Below are 22832 nucleotides of genomic sequence, written 5' to 3' on the forward strand. Positions count from 1 at the left end.
TGTTTTCATCATACATGAGAGCTAGTATAAAATCTCACCTTTTCCTGAAGCCTTTCTTTGTCCCCTCTAGTTGAACACAACTGTCCTCTTCTGAAGCCCCATGGCTCTATGGCTACACCACCCTGATGACTCATATTTCAGATACTATTTCACACTCATCAAATATGTACTAAGTTATATAATAAAAGTATTCCCAGAAAATCAATAAGAAATGATTAAAAAAAGTTTCTGCCTCCACATCCCGGCACCCACAATCCTTCTGCCCAGACTTTAGAGCGTTTGATAGGAAGCCTTTAGACAGTATACATGTGTAATAATAATATTATAAATAATAATTAGGCATGTTCACATATATTAGCATATGTAATTAAAATGTGCTTCCATTTGGGTTACTTTATGCAATTCTGTTTTTTTAAAAACCACCATGTCCCAGATCACAATAAATGAAACATTTAGGTAAACATTTAATTTACCAAGAAAGTCTGAACTGCCTGAGTCAGCACCATGAAGGACATAAGAATAGGACTTCAAAGATCAGACAATAGTTTAAAATCAAAGATAAAGAGCAACGTTTTAACATTTTCAAAGAACTCAAAAGCCTATGTGGTGTCAGTGTTCCAAATCAAAATTATCTAGGCAAATTTAAAGGAAACATTTAAGTTCTTACAACAAGATGAATAAATGTGAAAGGAAGCCGAAGCAGAGAGTGAATGGAGTACCATGATGCTACAGAACCACATTCTGTCCTAGACAAGCCCAAAAGGACTGCCTCTCGAAGTTCAACAGATTTATTACATTTCCTTTGCCCTTCATCATCTTTCTTTTCAGTTTCTCTACAGGTTATCTAGGCTATTGTTAGCTAAAAGGATAGATGATTTTAAGATCTGAAAGCCTAGGAAACAGGACTTACAACTACCCATGGGCTCAAAACTAAGGGAGCAAAGCAATTTGACACACATTTACTGAGTACCAACTATGTGCAAAGTAGAACACTAAGCTTTGTTGGAGATCCAAAGATGACAGACATCCTCAAGGTGCTTACAATTCAGTTTTGGCAAATGACTCTAATAGGAGGCTTCCAGATCAATGATAAAGGAGGAACCATAGCGTCACTTCAGAACAAAGACAATTCTATGATTTGGCTCTTCTTCATGAATGGCCAGTGCCAATGACCTGTACTCAACTGCTACTGTCTCTTGACTTCCAGATCCCATACCCAACCTCCCAGACTACAGTGCCACTTGGTTCAACCTCACCTCACAGCTCTGACCCAGGTGCTGCCAGCACTACATGACAGCCTAGAGCATGGGAGAATGTGACTAGACTCCCTCAGATACAGACAACCTGAGAACCGTCTACTCACCGGCCAGCCCCACTTACTCCTCCAAGACTGCACGCTTCTCTGGGGTTAGTTACAACCTCTAGGCTTCAAGTCTCAGCCCTAATCCTCAACTCCAATTTCTGGGCTTCCCCTCTTACTGACTGGCCTGCTCTTAGCTCCACGCACCCTTGGAGTAACAGCCCCTTCTGGCACTGTCTGACGCAGAGACAGGAGGCAACTTTCACTGACTGCTACTGACTGCCTGGAACCCTGTACCGAGAAAGATGCTGAGGCCACATACAGACTCAGTGGGGAAAAAGCACCATGATGTCACTGAGGTGGGAAAAGATACATGTTATGTATTTGCCATCTGGTTTTAGGATCTTTATAAACATAGGTCCTTCCCCTCTTTGATTCCAGAGACCTAATTCTCTCTTCCACAACAGTAACAGCCTAGACCTCTTAGACCTCTTCATCACAAAGTACTTTCCAACTTCCAATGAGGTACTCCTTCATTTTTCTCACTCCTCCACCTCACCTACCTTCCACTTCATCCTTATAAGGACCTTTAAACATGAAGCCCTTCCACCTCACCCCTTAAAGTCTCTTCCTTGTTTCACTGGACTCCTTCCTCTAGACTCTGTAGTCAATAGTTAAAACTTGTTTGCTCAGACTTCCCAGATTTAATCACCAACTCTGGATCGTTACCATCATCTATTTAAGACCAGCATGCTCGAGGAAGACACAGAAGTATTAACACAGGTATGTTAGTTCACTTCAACTGCTATAACAAAATACCATAATCTGGGTACCTTGTAAACAACAGAAATTTATTTCTCACAGCTCTGGAGGCTGGAAGTCCAAGACCAAAGTACCAGCTTTGGTACTGGTGAGATCAAGCTTCCTGGTTGATAAAAGGTCATCTTTTTGCTATAACTTCACATGGTGGAAGGGCCTAGGGAACTCTGTAGGGTCTCTTTTATAAAAGAGACTAATCCCATTCATGAGGGCCCCACCCTCATGACCTGAGCACCCCCAAAGCCTCCACTTAATTCCATCGCTTCAGGGGTCAGAAGTTTAACATATGAATTTTGGGGGGGTACACAAATATTCAGACCAGAGCACCGGTCAAACATAGATTCATGTTGCTCAACTTCTTTTATAGCTTTAATCCTGACAATTCATTCTTTTATTCATCTCATGGATCCCAAACACAATCCCAGAACAATTTTTCCACATCTTCTTTAGTCTTTTCAAACTGCAAATTCCACCATCTCTTTGTGTACCATAGGGAGCTCCTTTACATATACTATACTTGGCTTCACTTCAACATTACACTAACCAATATTCTATACAAGTACGACAGAGCACAGTGGTTAAGACCACATGTGCTAGAGCCAACTGGTCTAAGTTTAAATCATAATTCTGACCTTACTGGCTGGGTAACCCTGGACAAATTACTCAACCCAAGTCTCAGTTTTATCATCTTTAAAATGGGCTATATTAGCACCTACCTCATTGTACTATTGTGAGGAAGAAATGACTAACTCTCAGAACGATGCCTCACACATCTTAAGTATTCAATAGATGTTTCCTATTTTAGCTTCTGGTCTCAAAAGAAGAAGCTTCTTGCCTCCTTGTTAAAGCTAACCCTTCCACCTCCACTCTGTACCTAATTCTTTCCCTCTTCTTCAGAATCTCTTCCTCTATAACATCTGAAAATTACCCCTCTATGGATCTCTTTTCCTCTTGTCTTCTAATATTCTAAGGTTTGTTGTGTCTATTCAAAATTATTCACTTGAACCTACATCTTCTATGGCTCAATCTGTCTCCTTCCTTCAGATTCCAGATTCTTCTAACGCCTCTACTTTCTGTTCCGCACAATCTGGCCTCTGATTATTGCTCTGACCTCCCCTCACATCATCTCACATTTCTTCTCTCGCTCCAGCCAAAAGCCTCTCATGGGTTTTGAACAAGCCGAGCACTTTCTGGCCTCAAGGACTCTGAAGCTGCTGTATCCTAGGTTTGGGACATCTCCCCCCAGCTCCACTGATTTATTCAACTCCCTCAGCTTTTCACCTCAAAGGTGCCATTCTCAGTGAGGCCTTCATCCCCCAGCACCTCAGTTAAAGGGCCCCCCTCAGTCCCTCTCTATCTTACAACATTGTTTTATTTCGTTCAAAGAACTGCTCCTTGAAGACAGAGACCTGAATGTCTCTCTCACTTCGTATTCCCAGTGGCTGGCTCTATAAGTATTTGTCAAATGTATGCACCAAGGACTAAGCTAGAATCGTGGAAATGCCAAGTGAATCAGACAGATCCTGTCAACAGTTTATAGCCCAGTGACAGCCCTCCTTTCTCTCTTCACAAGTCCCACTTTTCTCTTTTACCACAGTCACCCTAATTCGAGTCCTCATCACCTCACATCATGATGACTGCAGAGCCTTCTCATTTCCATCCCTTCAATTCTTTCCATCTACCAATCCACCCCATGTACTGTTAGGGCCTGAGGGGACCCAATAAATAGCCTCACTTTTTTTCACCCAAGTTCTAAACCAACTGAGATTGATAGAGGGTAGTCAGATGTATAGAAATCAAAACATGAGCCAGCTGGAGGACACAGCTTAGGTGTGTAGCACCCCAGAATTCCACAGACTCACCAGTGAGTCACCCGCAGCACTGGGTCAGCACAGGCTCCCCTCCCAGGGACTATCCATGAAAGGCTGATGGGTGGTGGAGCAGGCCTAGAGGAGCGGACCAGAATCAGTGCTTCCTGTAGCGGCTGAGTTACACATGCCTGGTTCCTCTCCTAAAGTTGCCCGTAAGTTACTCCTCCCCGGGGGTGGAGTGTGCAAAGGGAGGGAGAGAGGCCAAGAGCACCATTCTAACTGATGAATCTTTACATGGACACAAAAGCTACAGGGAAGGAGATTCCCTGCAACCCACCCCCCACTACCCTTGGCCCCTGCCGGCTTCCAGACTTTCTGTAAAATATCCTTTTAATCTTGACTCTCAAGAAATTTTCGGGCTTCCCTGGTGGCGCAGTGGTTGAGAATCTGCCTGCTAATGCAGGGGACACGGGTTCGAGCCCTGGTCTGGGAAGATCCCACATGCCACGGAGCAGCTGGGCCCGTGAGCCACAACTACTGAGCCTGCGCATCTGGAGCCTGTGCCCCGCAACGGGAGGGGCCGCGATAGTGAAAGGCCCGCGCACCGCGATGAAGAGCGGTCCCCGCACCGCGATGAAGAGTGGCCCCCACTTGCCGCAACTAGAGAAAGCCCTCGCACGAACCGAAGACCCAGCACAGCCAAAAATAAAATAAATAAATAAAAATAAAAGTAGCTATAAAATTTAAAAAAAAAAAAAAAAAAAAAAAAAAAAAAAAAAAAAAAAAAAAGAAATTTTCAAGTGCTTCTTGCCAAACATATCATGTTAATTCTCTCTGTCTGGCTTTGAAAGTCCTCCATAAGCTCAGCCCACCGCTCTCCAAAATGAAGTCCTGTTCTGGCTTAGCCTCTGACCACCCCACACAAAGCCTGTGTTCATCTCCACCTCGGCTGTGTGCTCAACCCTCAATGCTCAGCTGGAACATCCTTTCCTCAAAGAAGACTTCTCTGACATTCTAGACCACAATCAAGTCCTTTTCTTCACATTTCTGGTTAACAAAACAGTTTTCCAAGTCTATTTGTTTCATGTTATTATTCAACTGTGTTTAAGCCAGAGACTAGGGGGAAATTAACCAAATTTAGGTCTTTGTTCTCATTAGAGGCGCATAAGGGAAGTGAAATTAACAGGATGCACATCAATCATGACACTGCCACAAATGTCCATAGCAAAGAACATGAAGAGAATGATGCTACAGGAACCAAAGAGGGGCTGTGTTTTGTACATTTTCAATATGGTATATAAGCCCTCACACAGTGCTGGCCACAGTAGTGCTCACAGATATTTTTTAACTTATTCTGGTAGAAATGAACTAGGCTCAAGTGATATCTCTTCTGTGAGTTACTTTGGAGATCTTTCTTTACGGGTAAAAGAGAATATCCCATTTGTTTTCCCTTCATTAACCTAGAGGAAAAGACATATCTGTGCAGGCTCTAGAAGAAAGAGATCCATAACATATCTAGCTATGTATTAGCTAGACACACCAGCTGGGGACCTTTTCCATCTAAGTTCTTTGTGCTATGAGCAACAGTGATAGTGCATAAGTCAACACAGACCTGGTCAATTTCACTTCTCAAGTGTGAACCTGACCAGGAGATCACAGACCCAACCTCTTAAATTCAGAGGTTTTCTGCCTTCTGTGACAAGGGTAATTTCTAGTGCTTACAGAACTTTTTGACCCAGAAAACATTTCCAAACATCAACTTTCAAATGATGCTCAGTCTTGGCCATCGTGAGCTTCTCATTCTGTTTCATTAATCTATACGAATTAAGTATAAGAGAATCTCTCATACTTAGGCCACCAGATTTTAAGATAAGTGGCATTCCATTGCTATATCTTTGGGTAACACAGAATCATAGAAACTTAGAGCCAGAAGGGACTAGAAATCTCTTCAGCCCAGCCCTATCTGAAGTAGAACATGTCAGGTGCCTCCAGCCTATCAACTGTCTCCCCCTTATTTACCAACGGAACCCTAATTTTGTTCAGTTGTGGAGATGGCCTCTCCCCTGCCCCACAAAAAGAATCATGATTTGTGTAACCCAATCAGTAACCGTATTTTCCTTTGCCAGAGATTGCTTTAGGGGAAGGCATGCAACCCAGTTCTGGCTGCAGACGAGGTGCTTTTGGGGTCCTCTGGGAAGAGACCCAGAGGAAGTGCCCTGCTTTCCCTTCCTGACTTTGGCGGCCGATATATATCCTTGGGACTGCTGTAGCCATCTTGCATAAATGAGGGAGAGAAGAGACACTACCAATATACTGAGGATAGCAGAGGAAAAAGATGAAAAGTGCCTGGATCTTGATGACCCTGGGGCCACCAGAGGTAGGTGTCCTTAAGTGTTTACTGCATACAGTGTTTGATATTCACTAAGTGTCCAATAGCTGTCTGTTAGATACGTGAAAAAATAAGATGATAAATGGCCTCACTGTTTATGCCACTTTCAGCTGAGTTTCTATTACTTCCTTCTAAACGCATTCTAACTGATTTAACAGATTTGGAAAGAGGTTCCAGGAAACAAAATGTCTTGGCCAAGGTTATACCACAGAGTGTGCAAGTTGAGAGTGGAACTCCAACCTCCAGACTTTCAATCTAGATGACACTGTGCTTTATCTGTGGTGGAGGGGATGAGGCCTAAGCTTCCTCAGACTTGAGAGGCAGTATTAGAGCGTGGTTATGTGTGGCCTCCAGAATGGGCTTGGCTTGGGATCCTAGCTCCACCACATACTAGCCAGATGGCCTTGGGTGAGGTTACCTTCTCTAAGGCTTGGCTTCCTCCTTTGAAAAATCAGCAAAATATTAATCTCTTAGTCTAACATATTAAACTATTATTAATATTAAATAAGATAATGGATGAATACTTCTTAGCACAGGTCTGGGCATAAAGTTAACTCTCATTAAGTGATAGCTCTTATTGACAGTATTAATACTAATAAGCTTCATTCAACTTGACTCAAGCTTTAGGTACGGAAAAATGAAAGAGAGGCCATTTTCATTCTGGAAACAAGCAAATAAAACTGTGCTGTCCTGATTTTCCAAGCATCAATACATAGAGTTCAACCAAACACCTTGCATATGCTCATACACGATATGATAGAAAGTTGTCTACAATACAATTCATTTTATCAAAGAACTGCTAACCTAGTGTGGGAGATGAATGTACAAGCAATTACCTATAATGCGCGGCAGAATAAAATGTGCTATGGAAACATAAAATAAGAGAAAAAAAAAATTTTAATTTAAAAAAACCACAAGAAACACAGAGAACAAACCAGTGGTTATCAGAGGGGAAAGGGGTCAGAGGAGGAGCAAAATAGGTGAATTAGAAGGATTAGGAGGTACGAACTACCACGTATAAAATAAATAAGTTACAAGAATGTGATGCATGGTACAGGAGATATAGCCAATGTTTTATAATAACTTTATACAGAGCATAATCTATAAAAATAGAAAATAGGTATGTTGTGTACCTCAAGTTAATATAATATTGTAAGTTACTTATACTTCAATTTTTTTAAAAAATGGAAAAATATGGAAAGGTCTCAGGGATGATGTGGCATTTGAACTGGTCCTTGAAAGAAAATGGAGGATTTTGAAAAGTGAAGAAGACAGAGAAGGTATTGTGGGTGAAGAGACATCATGAGCAAAGTCCCAGGAGATTGAACGCACAAGGCACATTCAAAACTAGCACACAGATGGGGTGAAGAAAGGTGCAGGTGATAAGCTTGGAAAGATGGGAAAGATATCTGGATGCTTTAGAAAATTTACACTTGATTTTGTAAACAATGGGGAACCATGATTCATTTTTGAGAACAGAGTAGCACCAAAAGATCTGTGTTTTAAGGAAGTAACTCTAGCAGTTTGTGAAATTAGTAACTATAGTTCTCCTTAGCCAAGAAAGATAAAACACATTAACAGAACAACCGCAAAAAAATGCCAGACATTTCATTTTCAGAGTTCCCATATACATTTGTTAGGAATCAGGATGAGGGCTGGCAATGAGGCATGTTGGGTTTCCGAAAAATATAACCAATGGAAACTATACAACCATATAAAATCAACTTTCTGTGACCTATTTTAGCAACTTCTTTGCACTGACTAATCTTGCTGAAGGGTGAATCATAAATTCAGCAGAGCCCATGTCCTGGTGACCTCACTTGTTCTAAGCCCGTAGGAATATTCCCACCTCTACTGGCTCCAAGTCTTTTGAGAAACATCATAATTGAAAAAGCAGTCATTTTAGTATAAGTCCCAAATTTGGCTTTCTTTCTTTTTTTTTTTTTTCTCTAGTGAAAGATGGGGAAAAAGGGAATCAAAACAGAGTAACATAGAACTCCAGATAAAGAAACCATACTGCCATGGTTTTTCTAGCCCTACAGAAAAACTCTGCTTGAGACCTTCTCCTAAAGTACTCAGCACAAGAAAAACAGGCAGAGGGATGGTACCAGGTCACCAGAGAGTGAAACCGACTGAAACAAAAGCCCAGTTGACCACTACCCTTACCAAGCAGATGAAAATGTGAACACAGGGAGGGAAAAGTCAGTCAGATTCGGGCAGTCTGCTGAGTTTCAGAGCTCCATAGCTAATGCCAAGGAGTTCTTCTAAAACTTTTTTATTTGAAAAATTGCAACAGCAGTTCATCCAGAAGTGGAGTTACAAGGCACGTGGAAATCCTTCTGTGTTAACTAATTTCAACCATACCTATATTCCCATCATGACCTTCCATTACCTCTCTGACTATAGTAATTGGCTCCCACACAACCATAAGTCAAGGTCAGTTCAACGACATCCTAGAATAATCTCATTTTAGAGTTGGGAAAGATTATAGAGATAATTTAACCTGCTTCACGGGTTTACAAACCAAAGGCAGTAGACAAGTGATTTTTCCAAACCTACATGGTGAGTTAGGGGTAGAGCTACGATACAATGCTTGCAAGTCCTTGATGAGTGTTCTTTCCATATAGCCTCACCTTCCTCTACCGTGTGTATATACTTAGAGGGATGAAAGAGAGAGAGAGAGAGTGTGTGTATAACTATTTTTCATATTGATAACATATCTAGTGTCCACATGTTCTTATGGCGTTTTATGTTCTTACCTTAATATATGTTTATATTTGGATTGTAATTCTATCGTGTTAGGACCCCATCTTTTTTATCCCACAGGAAATTCCCTGCTGCCTCTGGCTGTATCATTACTTAGTGAACAAGAACAGGGTAGCAGCGGTGCAAAGGGGGAAAGGGTTAAGACAGATACTAGTCAGGAGCATGTCTGTATAGAATGAAGATTAGTGCTAGGACTAAAAAGGAGCCATTTTGGTTATGGGATCAGACTCCTCCCTCAGGGCTAGTTCCCAGTCACACCTTGCTACAGCTGCCTAGGGCATGGCAGACCCTGGGATGGCAGGAGCAAGGGAGCTGGCGCTGAGGAAGCTTTGGTCTCCACCACCTACCTGAGGTTCTCTAGAAATAGCTGCCTTTGAAATGAGGTGATGGATGTGTTATTTAATGGACGGGTACATCCTTTCATAATGTATACATATATCAAATCATCATGATGCACGTCTAAAATATCGTACAATTTTGTCAATTATACTTCAACAAAGCTGAAAAAAATAAAAAAGAACTGCTGTTGCCATCTCGCCTTAGATCTACTCCTTCCCCATCAGTTTACAACCTAACCCTTTTGTTAGGACTATTCTATCCTCAGGTAATGCAGGTAGTCTTAACTACATTGGATTCAAGCTATACTCCATCCACCTAGTAGGATCCACTGGCAGTACCCTAGCACTTAGCATAGTCTGTCTTCCTGAGGCAATGAAATCTCTAGAGTGCATTCACAGGCTTCTGAGTAAGACTGAAGAAGGAAGCCAAAGATGGGGCAAAACTCTGAAGCCTTCTTTCCGTGGTCACAAACCCAGAGGGGTCGGTTCACTTACGCTTTTCTGTATGGATAACACTCAAGAGTATGAAAGGCAAAGTTACAGTCTTCCTCTTGCAGATTCATGGGTCCCCTAAAGGACTGTGACCAGCTCTGCACTGTTCATGTGGTAAATGTGTTAAAGGCAGGAAACAATCCTTGCTTAGCTAGACTGCTTGGGTGGGTCTCAGTTTTCCTAACCAGTGATTCCCTGAGGGAGTAATTTTAGTTGATGAACGTTATCACCCAGGTCTGTTCCCTCCACACCACTTCCTACCCTTTACTCCCACAGGGACTGACTGCCAACAAGGCTTCTATAGTGGAGGGTTCTGGGGACTGAGAACGACTGGCTTCCAAAGTAGGGGTCCAGCTCCAGCTTAGTGGTTAAGAGCATGGAGTCTGAAGAAAGGGTGCCCGGGTCCAAACCGAGGACCCACTTGTTAGTAGCTGGGGGACGGGAAGCACGTTACTTAAGCTCTCAGTGTCCTCATCCTTAAAAAGGGCTCAATAAAAATACCTATATCACAGGAGTGTTATAGGAATTAAATAAGCTGCTATCTGCACAGCACTTAAAATAGTGAACTAAGTGTCTGTTGCTGTTATTGTTATTTTTTCCCTTCTCTTTCCACCTGGGCTCTCTCACTTATCCTGAGGATGAACACACCAGGTGCTCGGATGTTGGCTTTGATAGTAACAAGTAGGCTGTTAATCTCTTTGATGTGTTCTGCTCTCATATATACCAAAAACCTAGGAAAGAAGTGATCTTCAAATCCAAAGCAATAGCCTTCTGTAAAGAAACACTATCAGGGAACAGGGAAAAGTTGAGGAGGGATGCAAAAAATTACCTCACGTGACTGCCAACTTCAGAAAGACTAAAGGGCGCACCACAATTATCTCCCCAGGCTTTGTGCTCACCAAACAGCAGTCAGATTCCTCTACAAAGGGTAATCGTAACCATGCCTGTGCGACCCCAGAGTCTGAGATGGTATCTGGAGACTCCTCCAAGGCCAGGGCACCATTCTTCCAACACTAGGGGCTACTTTACAAGCCGTATCTGTTTGATTCTCTCTTATCACAAGGATAGTGCACAGCAGCCTTTGAGATGAAAGCAAATCTTCATTTCCTGCTGCTAAAGAACTTCACAGAGAGGATGTGCAAGGTATGAGATGCTAGATGATGGTGCAAGGCCCTCAGAAAAGAGGGTGGAGTTGTTCTTTTTCTAGAAGGACATAAACCAGCTAAAGAACTAATGTTCTTAATTTATCAGCTTGATTTTGATCAGAAACACATTCATCTCACGTGTAAGAAAATGTTTTCAGGATGTATGAACATTCAGAGCACTGTATTAGGTACTGAGGATAATGCAATGCATAAGAAACAATCCCTTCCTCAGTGACCATAAACTCTGGTGTAGAAGACAGTAAACAGTTGATGACAAATCAGTATGAGAGAGGGCATGGATGGTTTACTTCCCATTAACAAACCAGTTAACAGCTATGAGAAAGTACAGTGCAGGAAGGCCAATTCAAGAAATATTTATTACGAGGCCATTTTATGAAACTGACTATGCCAGGGAAAACTAGGAGTGATTGGTAGTATCACTTTGCTTCTCATGGATGACTTCCAAATTCAATTGTAATAGTAATAATAATATTATTAAATGTTTAAGACATCTATTGTTTACTGTGTGCCAAACATGGTTCTAAGAAGCACTTTAGATCTTTTAACCCATTTAATGCTCACAAGATATTGAGGTAAGTACTACTATTATTCCACACTTTATGGCCCCCCTAAAAAAAATTAAGGCTCAGAGAGATTAAGAAACCTGCCCTATGTTACACAGCTAGTAAGTACTGAAACAAGGAATGAAATTCTAACAGTCTAGGTTTATAGTCATTTTTTTAACCAATATGTTACTTTGTCTGACCAGAAGGCCTTCTTCAGACAGGCTTGCCCATTAGCCAAACAACTCTTACTATACCCCAGCTACCCACTGCCCTCAATATGCCAAAATCTGGTTTGCTTTATACCCAAAGCACCATTTATCCTCAGTAAGGTTCACAAGCCTAGTTAATCATTGCCAAACGAGGCAGAAGACACAGAGGCCCTACCTAATGAAGAAGACCCTTGGGCTTGTCGTTATGGAAGGAAAGGGAGGGAATGAGGGTGGCAAAAGAGGAGGAAGCTGCGGGCGAGAAGAAGAACCACTCCTGGTTTAAGTCTTTAAGCTAGTCAGGGGACCTCAGAAAGAGGATCCAGAAAAAAATAAAAATCAACTGGAGAAAACACAAGACTACAAAGTAATAAAGCCCATAAGTAAGACAGTGACAGGGCTAGACACAAAACCCTGATAGCCTTTCCCCATCTGCCTGTGGTGCCAGGAAAGGGCTTTACAGTGAGGAGAGGGTTCCCGTGCATTTCTTCTGTTTGTTTTGTTACTAAAACTCTGTGCCACGCCCTGAGAGGGTTGCACACCCCAGTGTGTAACGAGTCTTCTGTATCTGTAGCCTCTAGCAACCGGCATCTTTTGAACAAATCCACTTTGGCATGGGGACACTCAGAACGCAGTGACAAACTGACCCCAAAGCAGACACTATTTGAGCGCGCCCCTGTAGAACACCTGTTTGCAACTTGCTGACCTCCACTGAAGCACGTGTGTATGCGGGCGTGTGCACACGCACATACACACACTCACAGGGCTGAGCCCTGGTGACTCTGGAAACTCTACTCCCCTCCCAAAAGCCATTTGATTCTAGGAGAAGCCCCCGCTGGCCAAACTACAAAGGTCTGGAGGGCCCCAGGCAGACCCCAGATACACACTCTTTGTTGAAAACCAGGCGCACTGCCGTGCCATTGCTGGGGTCCCAAGCGCTTCCCTTCACCCCAGAGCCGAGGCGGCCCTCCAGGCAGGTGGCGGTGGCCTCGGGTGTTTGCCTCTCCCCTACAGCCAGCTCCTGGGCTCTGCAGGGTGGGCTCCGAGACCACAAGGCCACCTTTCTTCCCTGACTCGCTCTTCTACAAACACTGGATCTGCTGGGCCCGGGGGGAGGGGCAGAGAGAAGCCCCCAGCCAGCAAGTGTGCACAGCGCACAGAGGGGAGGCGTGTGCAGGACGGAGGTGCGCCTCGGTTTACAACGTGGCTGCAGTGCCCGCACTTCCCTGTCTCAGGTGCGACGTTGATTTATTGTTGCTGAGTAACTTCTCGTGGTAGAAACCAAATTTCTTTTAATATATTACATATGTATGTACACACTCGGGTGAAATATATGTACTTTGAGGGGATCTATTTATGTTCCATGGGGAGTCATTCTTTCCCATCAGGAATCTCACCTGCTGCTTTGTGTATTTGGTCAGATTCCTGGCACGTTTTGTTTCCTGTTTAGTAAAGGTGCTCTTCCTGGGATGCACACACACAAAAAAACACCAAGTTGCCCTCCTCAAAGGAGACCCATTTGACTACATTTTATTTCTTCTGAGGAGCCCTTAGCCTCTCATTAACCCTTGTTAATTTTTAGAACAGCTAGAGTGGAGGATGTGAGGATGACGGGCCCTTTCTGGACACTGAATTTGAAGTGTCTGTGGGACACTCCAGCAGAGGTGTTCACCAGACAGCCGGATACGTGAGTCTGAAGCTAAAGGAAGAGATCTGGCCTGACCCCAGATCTGGCCTGACCCCAGATCCTCAGATCCTGACCCCTGGGTCCTCAGCTACAGCTCTGGCCAAGATACCATACCGCCTCCCTCTGCTTTTGGCATATGCCTTCAGGAGAGACAATAAGCCTTTCTTCAGTTTGGATGGCTACTTTCAAAGGTTTTAAAGTGAACTTCACTCAGAGATCTTGGCTGATCTTGACTAGTATGCACGTGGGTGTTGGCACTTCCTCACCTCTCCCAAACGCCGTGAAAATTACAGTTGGCAGAGTGGGTGACCAGCCATGAACCTAGAGCTCCTCTCCACCCCCAGCCCACGAGTGGGCAGCCCGTGGGCCCTGCTTGCCCCTGCCCTTTACCTAGTGAACAACAGGAACAAGATTTCTCTCTCCTGCTCTCCAGAGTATGCCAGACGGAGCAGGTGTCAGACACTTGGCAGGCCATTTCCCCAACCTTATTATTTCCAGATAGGATGCGTATCCCGTGGATGACCAAAAGGGGGCCAGGTTATATTATATCAATACTTGCAAAGGCCACTGGTTACAGTTTAGTTTTCAAAATACCACTCAGTACATATATTTCAACATAATACTCAAACTTTTTTAAATTGAGAATTAAAAAGTAATAATCATGGTCTGTCTTATCCTCAAGAGGGAAGCTAAGGAAGGTTCTTTCTTTAGCTTCCTTTAGAGAACCCAAGGAAGGCTGGTTCTTGCATTTACAATCCAAACAAGATTGGAAAAAATAAAATTGGAAATACGACATCCTCTTAACTTGGTTTATGCCAGGGATTTAGAATGGTTACAGTGGTTTAGTGATTAAAAAAAAAAAATCTATGTGAACTCCAAGAAACCAAACAAAAACTGAGGTTGTTTGCTAATCAATGAGCACAACTGTTTGTACGTGAGCCCAAGGCAAAGGTCTCATTCTGCCAGGCACTGAGGTCGCAGCAACTTGTTTATCCCCTAATGTCTAGCCAGTTACCAAGCCCTGTGCTTTATAATGTCCTTTTCTTTTTACTCTCATGATCACCATTTGGCTAGATGTTACAGAGGACTGGTGAAAGTCTAGGAGAGAAGATGAGGAATTACAAGTCATAAATTTGAGTGGGGGAAAAAGAGTATTTTAAAAGGATAGATTTGAACTGGGTGTGAAAATAATGTAGCACCTCATAGGCAGGAAGACTGCATTTCCTTAATGGACATACTATACCATATCCTTGCCTCGAGTTATACTTACAAACTAAATGTTATTAATTAAAATTTAATGTAAAATAAGTAAATAAAATACAATGTTAAATGTATCAGTGGAGTAGCAAGCAATGATAGAGATTGAAGAAATGCTAAAATAGCAGTTAAGTACATAAAATAGTATCCCCAGTTAATTAAGCAGAAGCCATCTAAATTAAGAGGTTAAGCAGGATAACTGAAGAATCATCAGTAAGAAAAATGGATAGCCTGTATAAATGAGGTTATGGTGAAGAAAAATGCTGGGGGAAACAGAGGGATGGTTTGTCATGTCTCACAGAAGAGGAAGTTCATGTGTGAGTACATGAGTACATATTCATGTGCATGTGTGCGTGTGTGTGTATAAAGTACAAGGAAAAAAGAAATCAGGGCCCTGCACCATGAGGTCCTAACCAACCTCTCCAAACGTTTCCTCCCACGACCGCCATGAGATCCTTTGGTCTCCTCAAGGGTCAGCCTGGTCTCCTTGTCTCCCCCTTGGTCCACACCATAATCCTGACCGAGTGTCCTCCAACTGTGACTCTCTTTCTGCAACTTAGTGTCCTTCAAGGTCCAGCTCAAGTTCCACCACGTCTCACAAGCCCTTCCTGACAAGCCCAGCCCAGAATGTCTTCCCCTTCCTCTATCCTCTGACAATTGCTGCCACTCACTCATTTTTTAAAAAAAATTCCAACAATATAAAGTAAAACAAAAGTTCCCTCCCAGGCATTTCAGTTGAGCACCTCCTTTCTCTCACCACTGGGCACCTTCGTGAGTCTCTGGGAGTGTCTGATCCCCTCAACCTAATGAGAAGTTCTTTAGGGCAGGGACTGTGTCTTCACACATCTTTTAATCCTTCATATCACAAGACTATGGCCAAGGTACGAGCTGATCAACATCTACCAATGTGAATAAGTGGTATCATACAATGTTCAAAGGAAAGTACTACATTAATCATGAGAATATTCTGATTCTAACATACAAGATTAGGAAAGGAGAATTAACCGCAGTCATCTTTTCACTCAGTTCCTCCTAGGAGGAAGAAGACTGTAGACTTCAGGTAAGGTAAGTGCAAAGGTAAATGGAAGAGGGGGCTTAAGTAGGCAAAGCCAGACATGGACAATGGAGAGTAAGAGTCTCATGAGGTAGATGCAAGATAGACAAAGGAAAATCAACAATTGTTTAATTGCAGTCAGATATAAAAACATACCCATATTTCCTTGAGCATCTTCTACCTTGTCTGATGAGGACAACAGGAAAGACGGCCTGGTGAAGTGAGGGCCCTGAAGAGGTGGTTGTTGCTGCTGCTGCAGAGGCGTGGTTTTGAGGACCACCCGCCAGTCCACCTGGGTAACATCGGACCTCGATCGAGCATGGCCGGGCTTAAAAGTAGAGGTCTCATCCAATAAGTCATTCACAGAACGAGGTCTGTCCCTCCGACGCTGACAGATGTTGAAAAACTCAAAGGTTGAAGCTTCCTTTTGTTCCATCCAGGACAGATTATCTGGGGTTGTCCCTTTCTGGACCATAAACTGTTCTTTGGCAGGGAAGACATTTTGAGCTTTGGTTTCTAAGAACCTGGTCTTACAATGGTCCCAGATCATGCCTCCCTTGCCCAGGGAGGAGACATTTCTGATGGCACCATTGTCTATGTTACTGAGGACCTCATGCCCCACCAGTTCAGGGACTTCCTGAATCCCATAAACCTCTGCTTGCTGCACAGCCTTTTCTAGCTTACTATCAAAAGTACTAAAGAAATCCTCAGTAACTTCCAGGGCTGGGCTGATATCATCCACTTCCAAAGCTTCCATGTCACAGGCTCCAAGCGGCCTAAGCCTCCTAAGCTGGTTCAGGAAAGGGCTTCATGAACATTCACCCGACGAAGAGAGGTGTTCTGGGCAACAGAGTTCTGGAAACAACTGGAAGGAACTTTCATTCAGCTGCCCAGAGCAGGTCAAGCACAAGGGTGGTTGATGTTTTCTGGGACATTAAAAGCATCTGCTAGATGACAACAATCATCAACAAAGGTACTGGGAGACAAACATTCCTTTGAGATTATTCTTCAGTGAGACCTCTATAAAGACAACAGGAAGTGCTTGTCAAGGCAATGTCACCACCATCTTTAATTTCCTGAAAGAAAATGAAAAGAACAACATTGGCACATAGTTCATTGTATTCTATATCATTGTATTCTTTTTTTTTTTTAATTATTTATTTATTTATTTATGGCTGTGTTGGGTCTTCGTTTCTGTGCGAGGGCTTTCTCTAGTTGTGGCAAGCGGGGGCCACTCTTCATCGCGGTGCACGGGCCTCTCACTATCGCGGCCTCTCTTGTTGCGGAGCACAGGCTCCAGAGGCGCAGGCTCAGTAACTGTGGCTCACGGGCCTAGTTGCTCCGCGGCATGTGGGATCCTCCCAGACCAGGGCTCGAACCCGTGTCCCCTGCATTGGCAGGCAGACTCTCAACCACTGCACCACCAGGGAAGCCCCATTGTATTCTATATACATAAATCTGCCCTCTTACTTCCTCATCTTTACATCTCTTCCATGGCAGTCATGCCCAAACATGGACAACACCTACAGAGAAGTTCCACTGTCAAGAGTACACATCACTGGGACTACCCTGGTGGCACAGTGGATAAGAATCCGCCTGCCAATGTGGCAACACGGGTTCGATCCCCGGTCTGGTAAGATCTCACATGCTGTGGCGCAACTAAGCCCGTGGGCCACAACTACTGAGCCTGCACTCCGGAGCCCACGTGCCACAACTACTGAACCTGCATGCCACAACTACTGAACCTGCATGCCACAACTACTGAAGCCCACGTGCCTAGAGCCCGTGCTCCGCAGCAAGAGAAGCCACTGCAAGGAGAACCCCGCGCACCGCAATGAAGAGTAGCCCCAGCTTGCCGCAACTAGAGAAAGCCAGCGTGCAGCAACGAAGACCCAATGCAGTCAAATAAACAAATAAATACAATTTAAAATCTTAAAAAAAAAAAAAAAGAGTACACATCACTACATTGTATTAGAACTTACACAGAGCAGGGTGGGACTCTTGATAAGGGGAATTAAGGTCAGCAGCTTTTACTCACACAGAGAAGCCTTTGAGAGCAGCTGTGAAAAGACTGCCCCGGCAAACCTCTGTGATACTGACCTAAAAGAGTTAGCCAAAGAGACGAGGAATTCTGTGACTGCACTTATATCGTTATCAGTCTGAAAGTCATAAATGCATGAGTCCTGTCACAAACCTTGAAAGCACTGATGGTTTGTCAGGCTCAAAGGTGCAAGGGGGAAGTAGAGAGGGAGAATGGCCCTTTCATTAACCTGAATGTTCTTGTGCTGTGTTTCCTAAGGTTAGATTATGTAATGCCTGATGATGACTCTGGACTTCACAATTCTTCCAGTCATCTTGCAAAAAGGCTTCAGGATCCAAACTCCCTGAGGCTTTGAGGATTGGCCTATGAGTAGGTCCAGCCTTGGGGCTGGGCAGAAAGAATCCTAACACTAACCACACTGTCTGGGAAATGCTAGATCTCCAAGGCCAGGCCAAACGAGAACAGTGATGCTGTCCAGTATGGTAGACACTAGCCACACATGGCCATTTACATTTAAATTTACTTGGCTTCCCTGGTGATGCAGTGGTTAAGAAGCCACCTGCCAATGCAGGGGACACGGGTTCGAGCCCTGGTCCAGGAAGATCCCACACGCTGCGGAGCAACTAAGCCTGTGCGCCACAACTACTGAGCCTGCGCTCCAAAGCCCATGAGCCACAACTACTGAACCCGCATGCCACAACTACTGAAGCCTGCGCGCCTAGAGCCCATGCTGCGCAACAAGAGAAGCCACTGCAATGAGAAGCCTTTGCACCTCAATGAAGAGTAGCCCCTGCTCGCCGCAGCTAGGGAAGGCCCATGCACGGCAACGAAGACCCAACACTGCCAAAAAAATAAATAAATATTTTTTTAAAATTTAGAAAATAAATAAATAAATAAATAAATTTAAACTGATTAAGAATCAAATAAAGTTCCTCAGTCACACTAGCCACACTTCATGTGCTCAACATACACCTTTGTATCTTTACCAAAAAAACGAACAAAGAAACAAAACAACTAGGTAAGCTTTGTTTTCCTTAACTACTTACAAGCCGGTAAAACTAGGCAATTAGCAACACCTTTGCAAGTTGCTGCAAAGGTACATAAATGTGCTTTCTTCTTTAAAACTGCACAATTTCTGTGGTTAATTAAAATCATTTTTAGCACTTAGGTCATTAAATCACTACATTTAAATCAACAGCACCAATCTACATTGCTTAATGTGTTTAAGTAAAACTACTATATACAGCCCTTTATTTTAAATTTATCAAGAAGGTTTGCAGGTCACAGGAACTTGGTGGCTAACCTCTTATAAAGTGGTAATGACTGTGAACTTGTCTACTTTTTACATTTTCATATTTATTATGTTAGCATTCATGAAGCAAGGCACAGATTGATTTTTGGCGATAAGATCAGTTATAATATTTTTCTAGCTGCAAACATGGCTTCATTTGCCGTGTCTATGCTAAGCCTTGAGTCTCTTGAATCCTATAGCAGAGTTTCACTACTTCTGTCATTTTGAAACTTGGAATTTTTCAGTTTTGTCTTGTACACCAGACGCTAAGAAAAAGAAATACATAATAAATCTTAAAACTTCTAGTTCTTTATTTACTAAAATTTTAAATGAACATAATACAATATGAGTTTCCCATTTTATAGAAGAGGCACCAAGGTGCAGAGCACCAAGTTATTCAGCTAAGATTCTATTATGAATATTCCTTTTCTTACCTAGTTCTTAAAATTCAGTCTTTAATCATACTAAAGAGAGTAAATACCTTCAAACTGATTCTTTCTTTCTTTCTTTTTTTATTAAATCAAAATGTCTAGGAATATACTCTTTGTGCTCCCTGCTTTGGTATTCACAGGCTGGCTAGGAGCATATAACCACTGACAGCCAGCACTGCGGGCTTGTGGAACTCTCCATCACACTGCCTTCTCAGATTGTAGACTGTTAGACAAGGACGGGACCTTCGAGATCATCCTCTCAACCCCAACCTTTCACGGAGGGGACACTGAGGTCCACAGAAAGTAAGAAGTCCCAGGGACACTTCCCTATGCAATGCCTCATTTAATCCTCATTAAGGGCAGTAACAATTCAACTTGAGAACCATTTCAATGCTGTTTAACAAGGGATTCTGGAAACCACTCGTCTACCATCTATTAAGGTCACGACAGGTCCAAGATGCTGAAGATGGAAGGATGAATAAGATAACAGTCCTTGCCCTAAAGAGGCTCACAGTCTATCATGATGAGCCTAAGAAAATAAGTCCAAAAAACTGCCTTGATAGAGGACGGAAACAGATTTGGTGGGGGAAGGAGGGAGGGGTCACTTGCCAGCAAAGGTGAGGGAGAGATTAAGAAGGCCTTCAAAAGGAGGTGCCCTCTGAGCTGAGTCTAGAAAACTTAGAAGGTATTTGCCTGGATGGCTTGGAAGAAATTAGGAAGAGTAAATCACCTTTTGGTTAGCAAGGGATTTTCAAGTTTATTATATAAAATGACTTTCCATAGGCAGTGTGGTAAGCAATGTAGTGGAGAAATAGCAAGCTAGTGGATCTAGAGTCAGAGCTAGGTCCAAATCCTAATTCTGTCTCATCCTAGCTATGTAATTTGGGGTAAGATTTCCCTGAACCACCCCCAAGTCCACCCCAAGTCCTCTGGGCTAATCTGTTCTTCCTATTCTAGGAATTTCACTGTTAGTGCTTTCCATCGCTCCTGTCTGGAACCTACACAGCTATTCTCTTTGCTTTCTAATGTAAATATGCATTTACCCTTCAAAACCATACTCTACTCTTCACTGTGTGCCCCAGCATTTCCATGCCACTCTTCCTCCCCTCATTCCTCCACTTAGTCACAAAGGCCTTTCAGTTCCTCCTTCAAGGTTTACCATTTTGATCTCCAGGCCTGCCCATGGGCTGTTCCCGTCGCTGGAGGGGTTACTCCCTCCTGGACTCTTTTGCCCATCGCATCAATACCTAATCATCCTTCAGGGTCCAATCTAACATCAAGTGACAGACCTGTATTCTCTAAAGAGGGCCACAACAATATCTCCTATCCCACGTGCTTTTCGGCAATGAGAACTTGCTACTTCCCCATCAAGAAGTGAGTTTACTTTTCCACTCCCATGAATCGGGGCAAAGCTTGTGATGTTTTGATCAGTAGAGTGTGGCAGAAATAATGCTGTGCCCATTGGGGGTGCAGCCTTTGACTGGCCTGGTGGCTTCCTCTTCCCGTCTCTTGGAGCTCTAAGCTGATTATATAGAAAGTCCAGGCTACTCTGCTGGAGGGAGAGGCCACATGCTAGAGCACAGAGGCACCAGACATGTGAGGGAAGAAGCCATCTTGAATGACAGCCCAGTTGAGCTCTCCAGTGATTCCAGCCCCAGTCAGTATCATAAGAGATTCCCAGGTGAGAATTTTCCAGCTGAGTCCAGTTAGCCCAGAACCATGAGAGATAATAAATTGTTTTCAGACACTAAATTTCAGAGTAGTTTGCCACACAGCAAACAATAATCAGGACTTAACCACTTCCTTAGGGAAGCATTCTCTGGTGTCCCAGACTAGGTTAAATGTACTTGTTTAAGGACAGAAGGGCCTTGGTTCAGAAGGGCACCAGCACTTCTGTAAGTTATACACATCACATTTGTAATTACTAGTTTTGGTGTCAATATCCCCTTATGCAGCAACTGTCAATTTTGTTCACCATGGACCCCCTAAACACAGTTGCAGTTCAATAAATATTTGTTGAATAAATGAATGAATTATTTTTGAGTGGTTATCTTTAGAATCACGACATTGTTTTCTTTTCCCCCTTTTTCTTTTGTTGTTAGTACCTGACTTACATTCCTCTTACCACATAATGATTATCTCTAGCAATAAACAATAGAGGTACTGCTTTAACAACAGCCAAAAAAAATTACTCTTTAGTGTAATAAATGAATTAACAGACCAATGTGAGAGATCCAGCCCTTTGCCTGTATTTTCACAGTACGAATTAAATAGCTAAGAAGAATTTGAGAGTTGCAGTGATTTATTCATTCCATAAACATTTACTGAAGCAGTTACTGTGTTCTAGGCACTGGTGATACGACAGTGAACAAGACAGACATAAATCCTACCCTTGTGGAACTTACATTCTAGAGAGCACTTACTATTTAGACACTGCTCTAAATGCCTCCAATGTCTTACTCATCTGTTAAGGTGTGGTGAGAAGGCTGATGCACTCCTCCACACTCTAGCAATCCGATCCATCCCATCCCATCCCAAATCCCAACCCTCTATGAAGTCTTTCCTGAGACTCAGTCCTTTCGGATCTCTCCCTTCACCAAATATCTAAAGCATCACTAAACAAGTCAACTTTGCAGACTGTCTTTTTCCCTCAATTACACTATAAGCTTCTCGAGGGCAAGTCCCATACCCATGTCTCTGTCACCCAACAAAGGCAGCAGGGTCTTCCTGCCTCTTGTCTTCCTCCTTCTAAAGCAGCCTCCACATCGTTTCTCTTAACCCTTCAGAGTCTCCCCAGTAAAACAGGGCTCAGCAAACATTTTCTGTAAAGAACCAGTAATAAACAGTTTAGGCTTTGTAGGCCACACAGTCACTTTTGCAACTACTCAGGTCTACGGCTGTAGTGGGGTAAATTGCCATAGACAACATGGAAATGAATGGACATGTCTGTGTTCTGATAAAGCTTTATTTACAAAACAGGCAGATAACCAAAATATGGTATATCCATACAATGGAATATTATTCAGCCTTTGAGAGGAAGGAAATCCTGTCACATGCTACAACATGAATGAACCTCGAGGACATCATACTAAGTAAAATAAACCAGTTACAAAAAGAAATACTGCATGATTCAATGTATATTAAGAAGTCATATTCATGGAAATAAAAAGGTAGAATGGAGGTTACCAGGGCTGGAGGGGAGGAGGGAAAAGGGAGTTACTGTTTAATGGGTATAGAGT

General features: G+C 43.1%; 1 protein-coding gene across 3 annotated transcripts in view; it reads right to left on the minus strand.

Moving 5' to 3' along the window:
- The window catches only part of PLEKHM3 (pleckstrin homology domain containing M3), a 190039-nt gene that overhangs the window by 149578 nt on the left and 17629 nt on the right, over positions 1-22832 (minus strand). For all 3 annotated transcript variants that reach the window (XM_059928564.1, XM_059928565.1, XM_059928566.1), the window contains exon 2: positions 15987-16906. In XM_059928564.1, the coding sequence (XP_059784547.1) occupies positions 15987-16587 (601 nt within the window). In that variant the 5' untranslated portion in view covers positions 16588-16906. The remainder of the gene's footprint in view (positions 1-15986; positions 16907-22832) is intronic.

This window comes from Balaenoptera ricei, chromosome 7, assembly GCF_028023285.1.
Source record: "Balaenoptera ricei isolate mBalRic1 chromosome 7, mBalRic1.hap2, whole genome shotgun sequence".
In the NCBI taxonomy this organism is placed as follows: domain Eukaryota; kingdom Metazoa; phylum Chordata; class Mammalia; order Artiodactyla; family Balaenopteridae; genus Balaenoptera; species Balaenoptera ricei.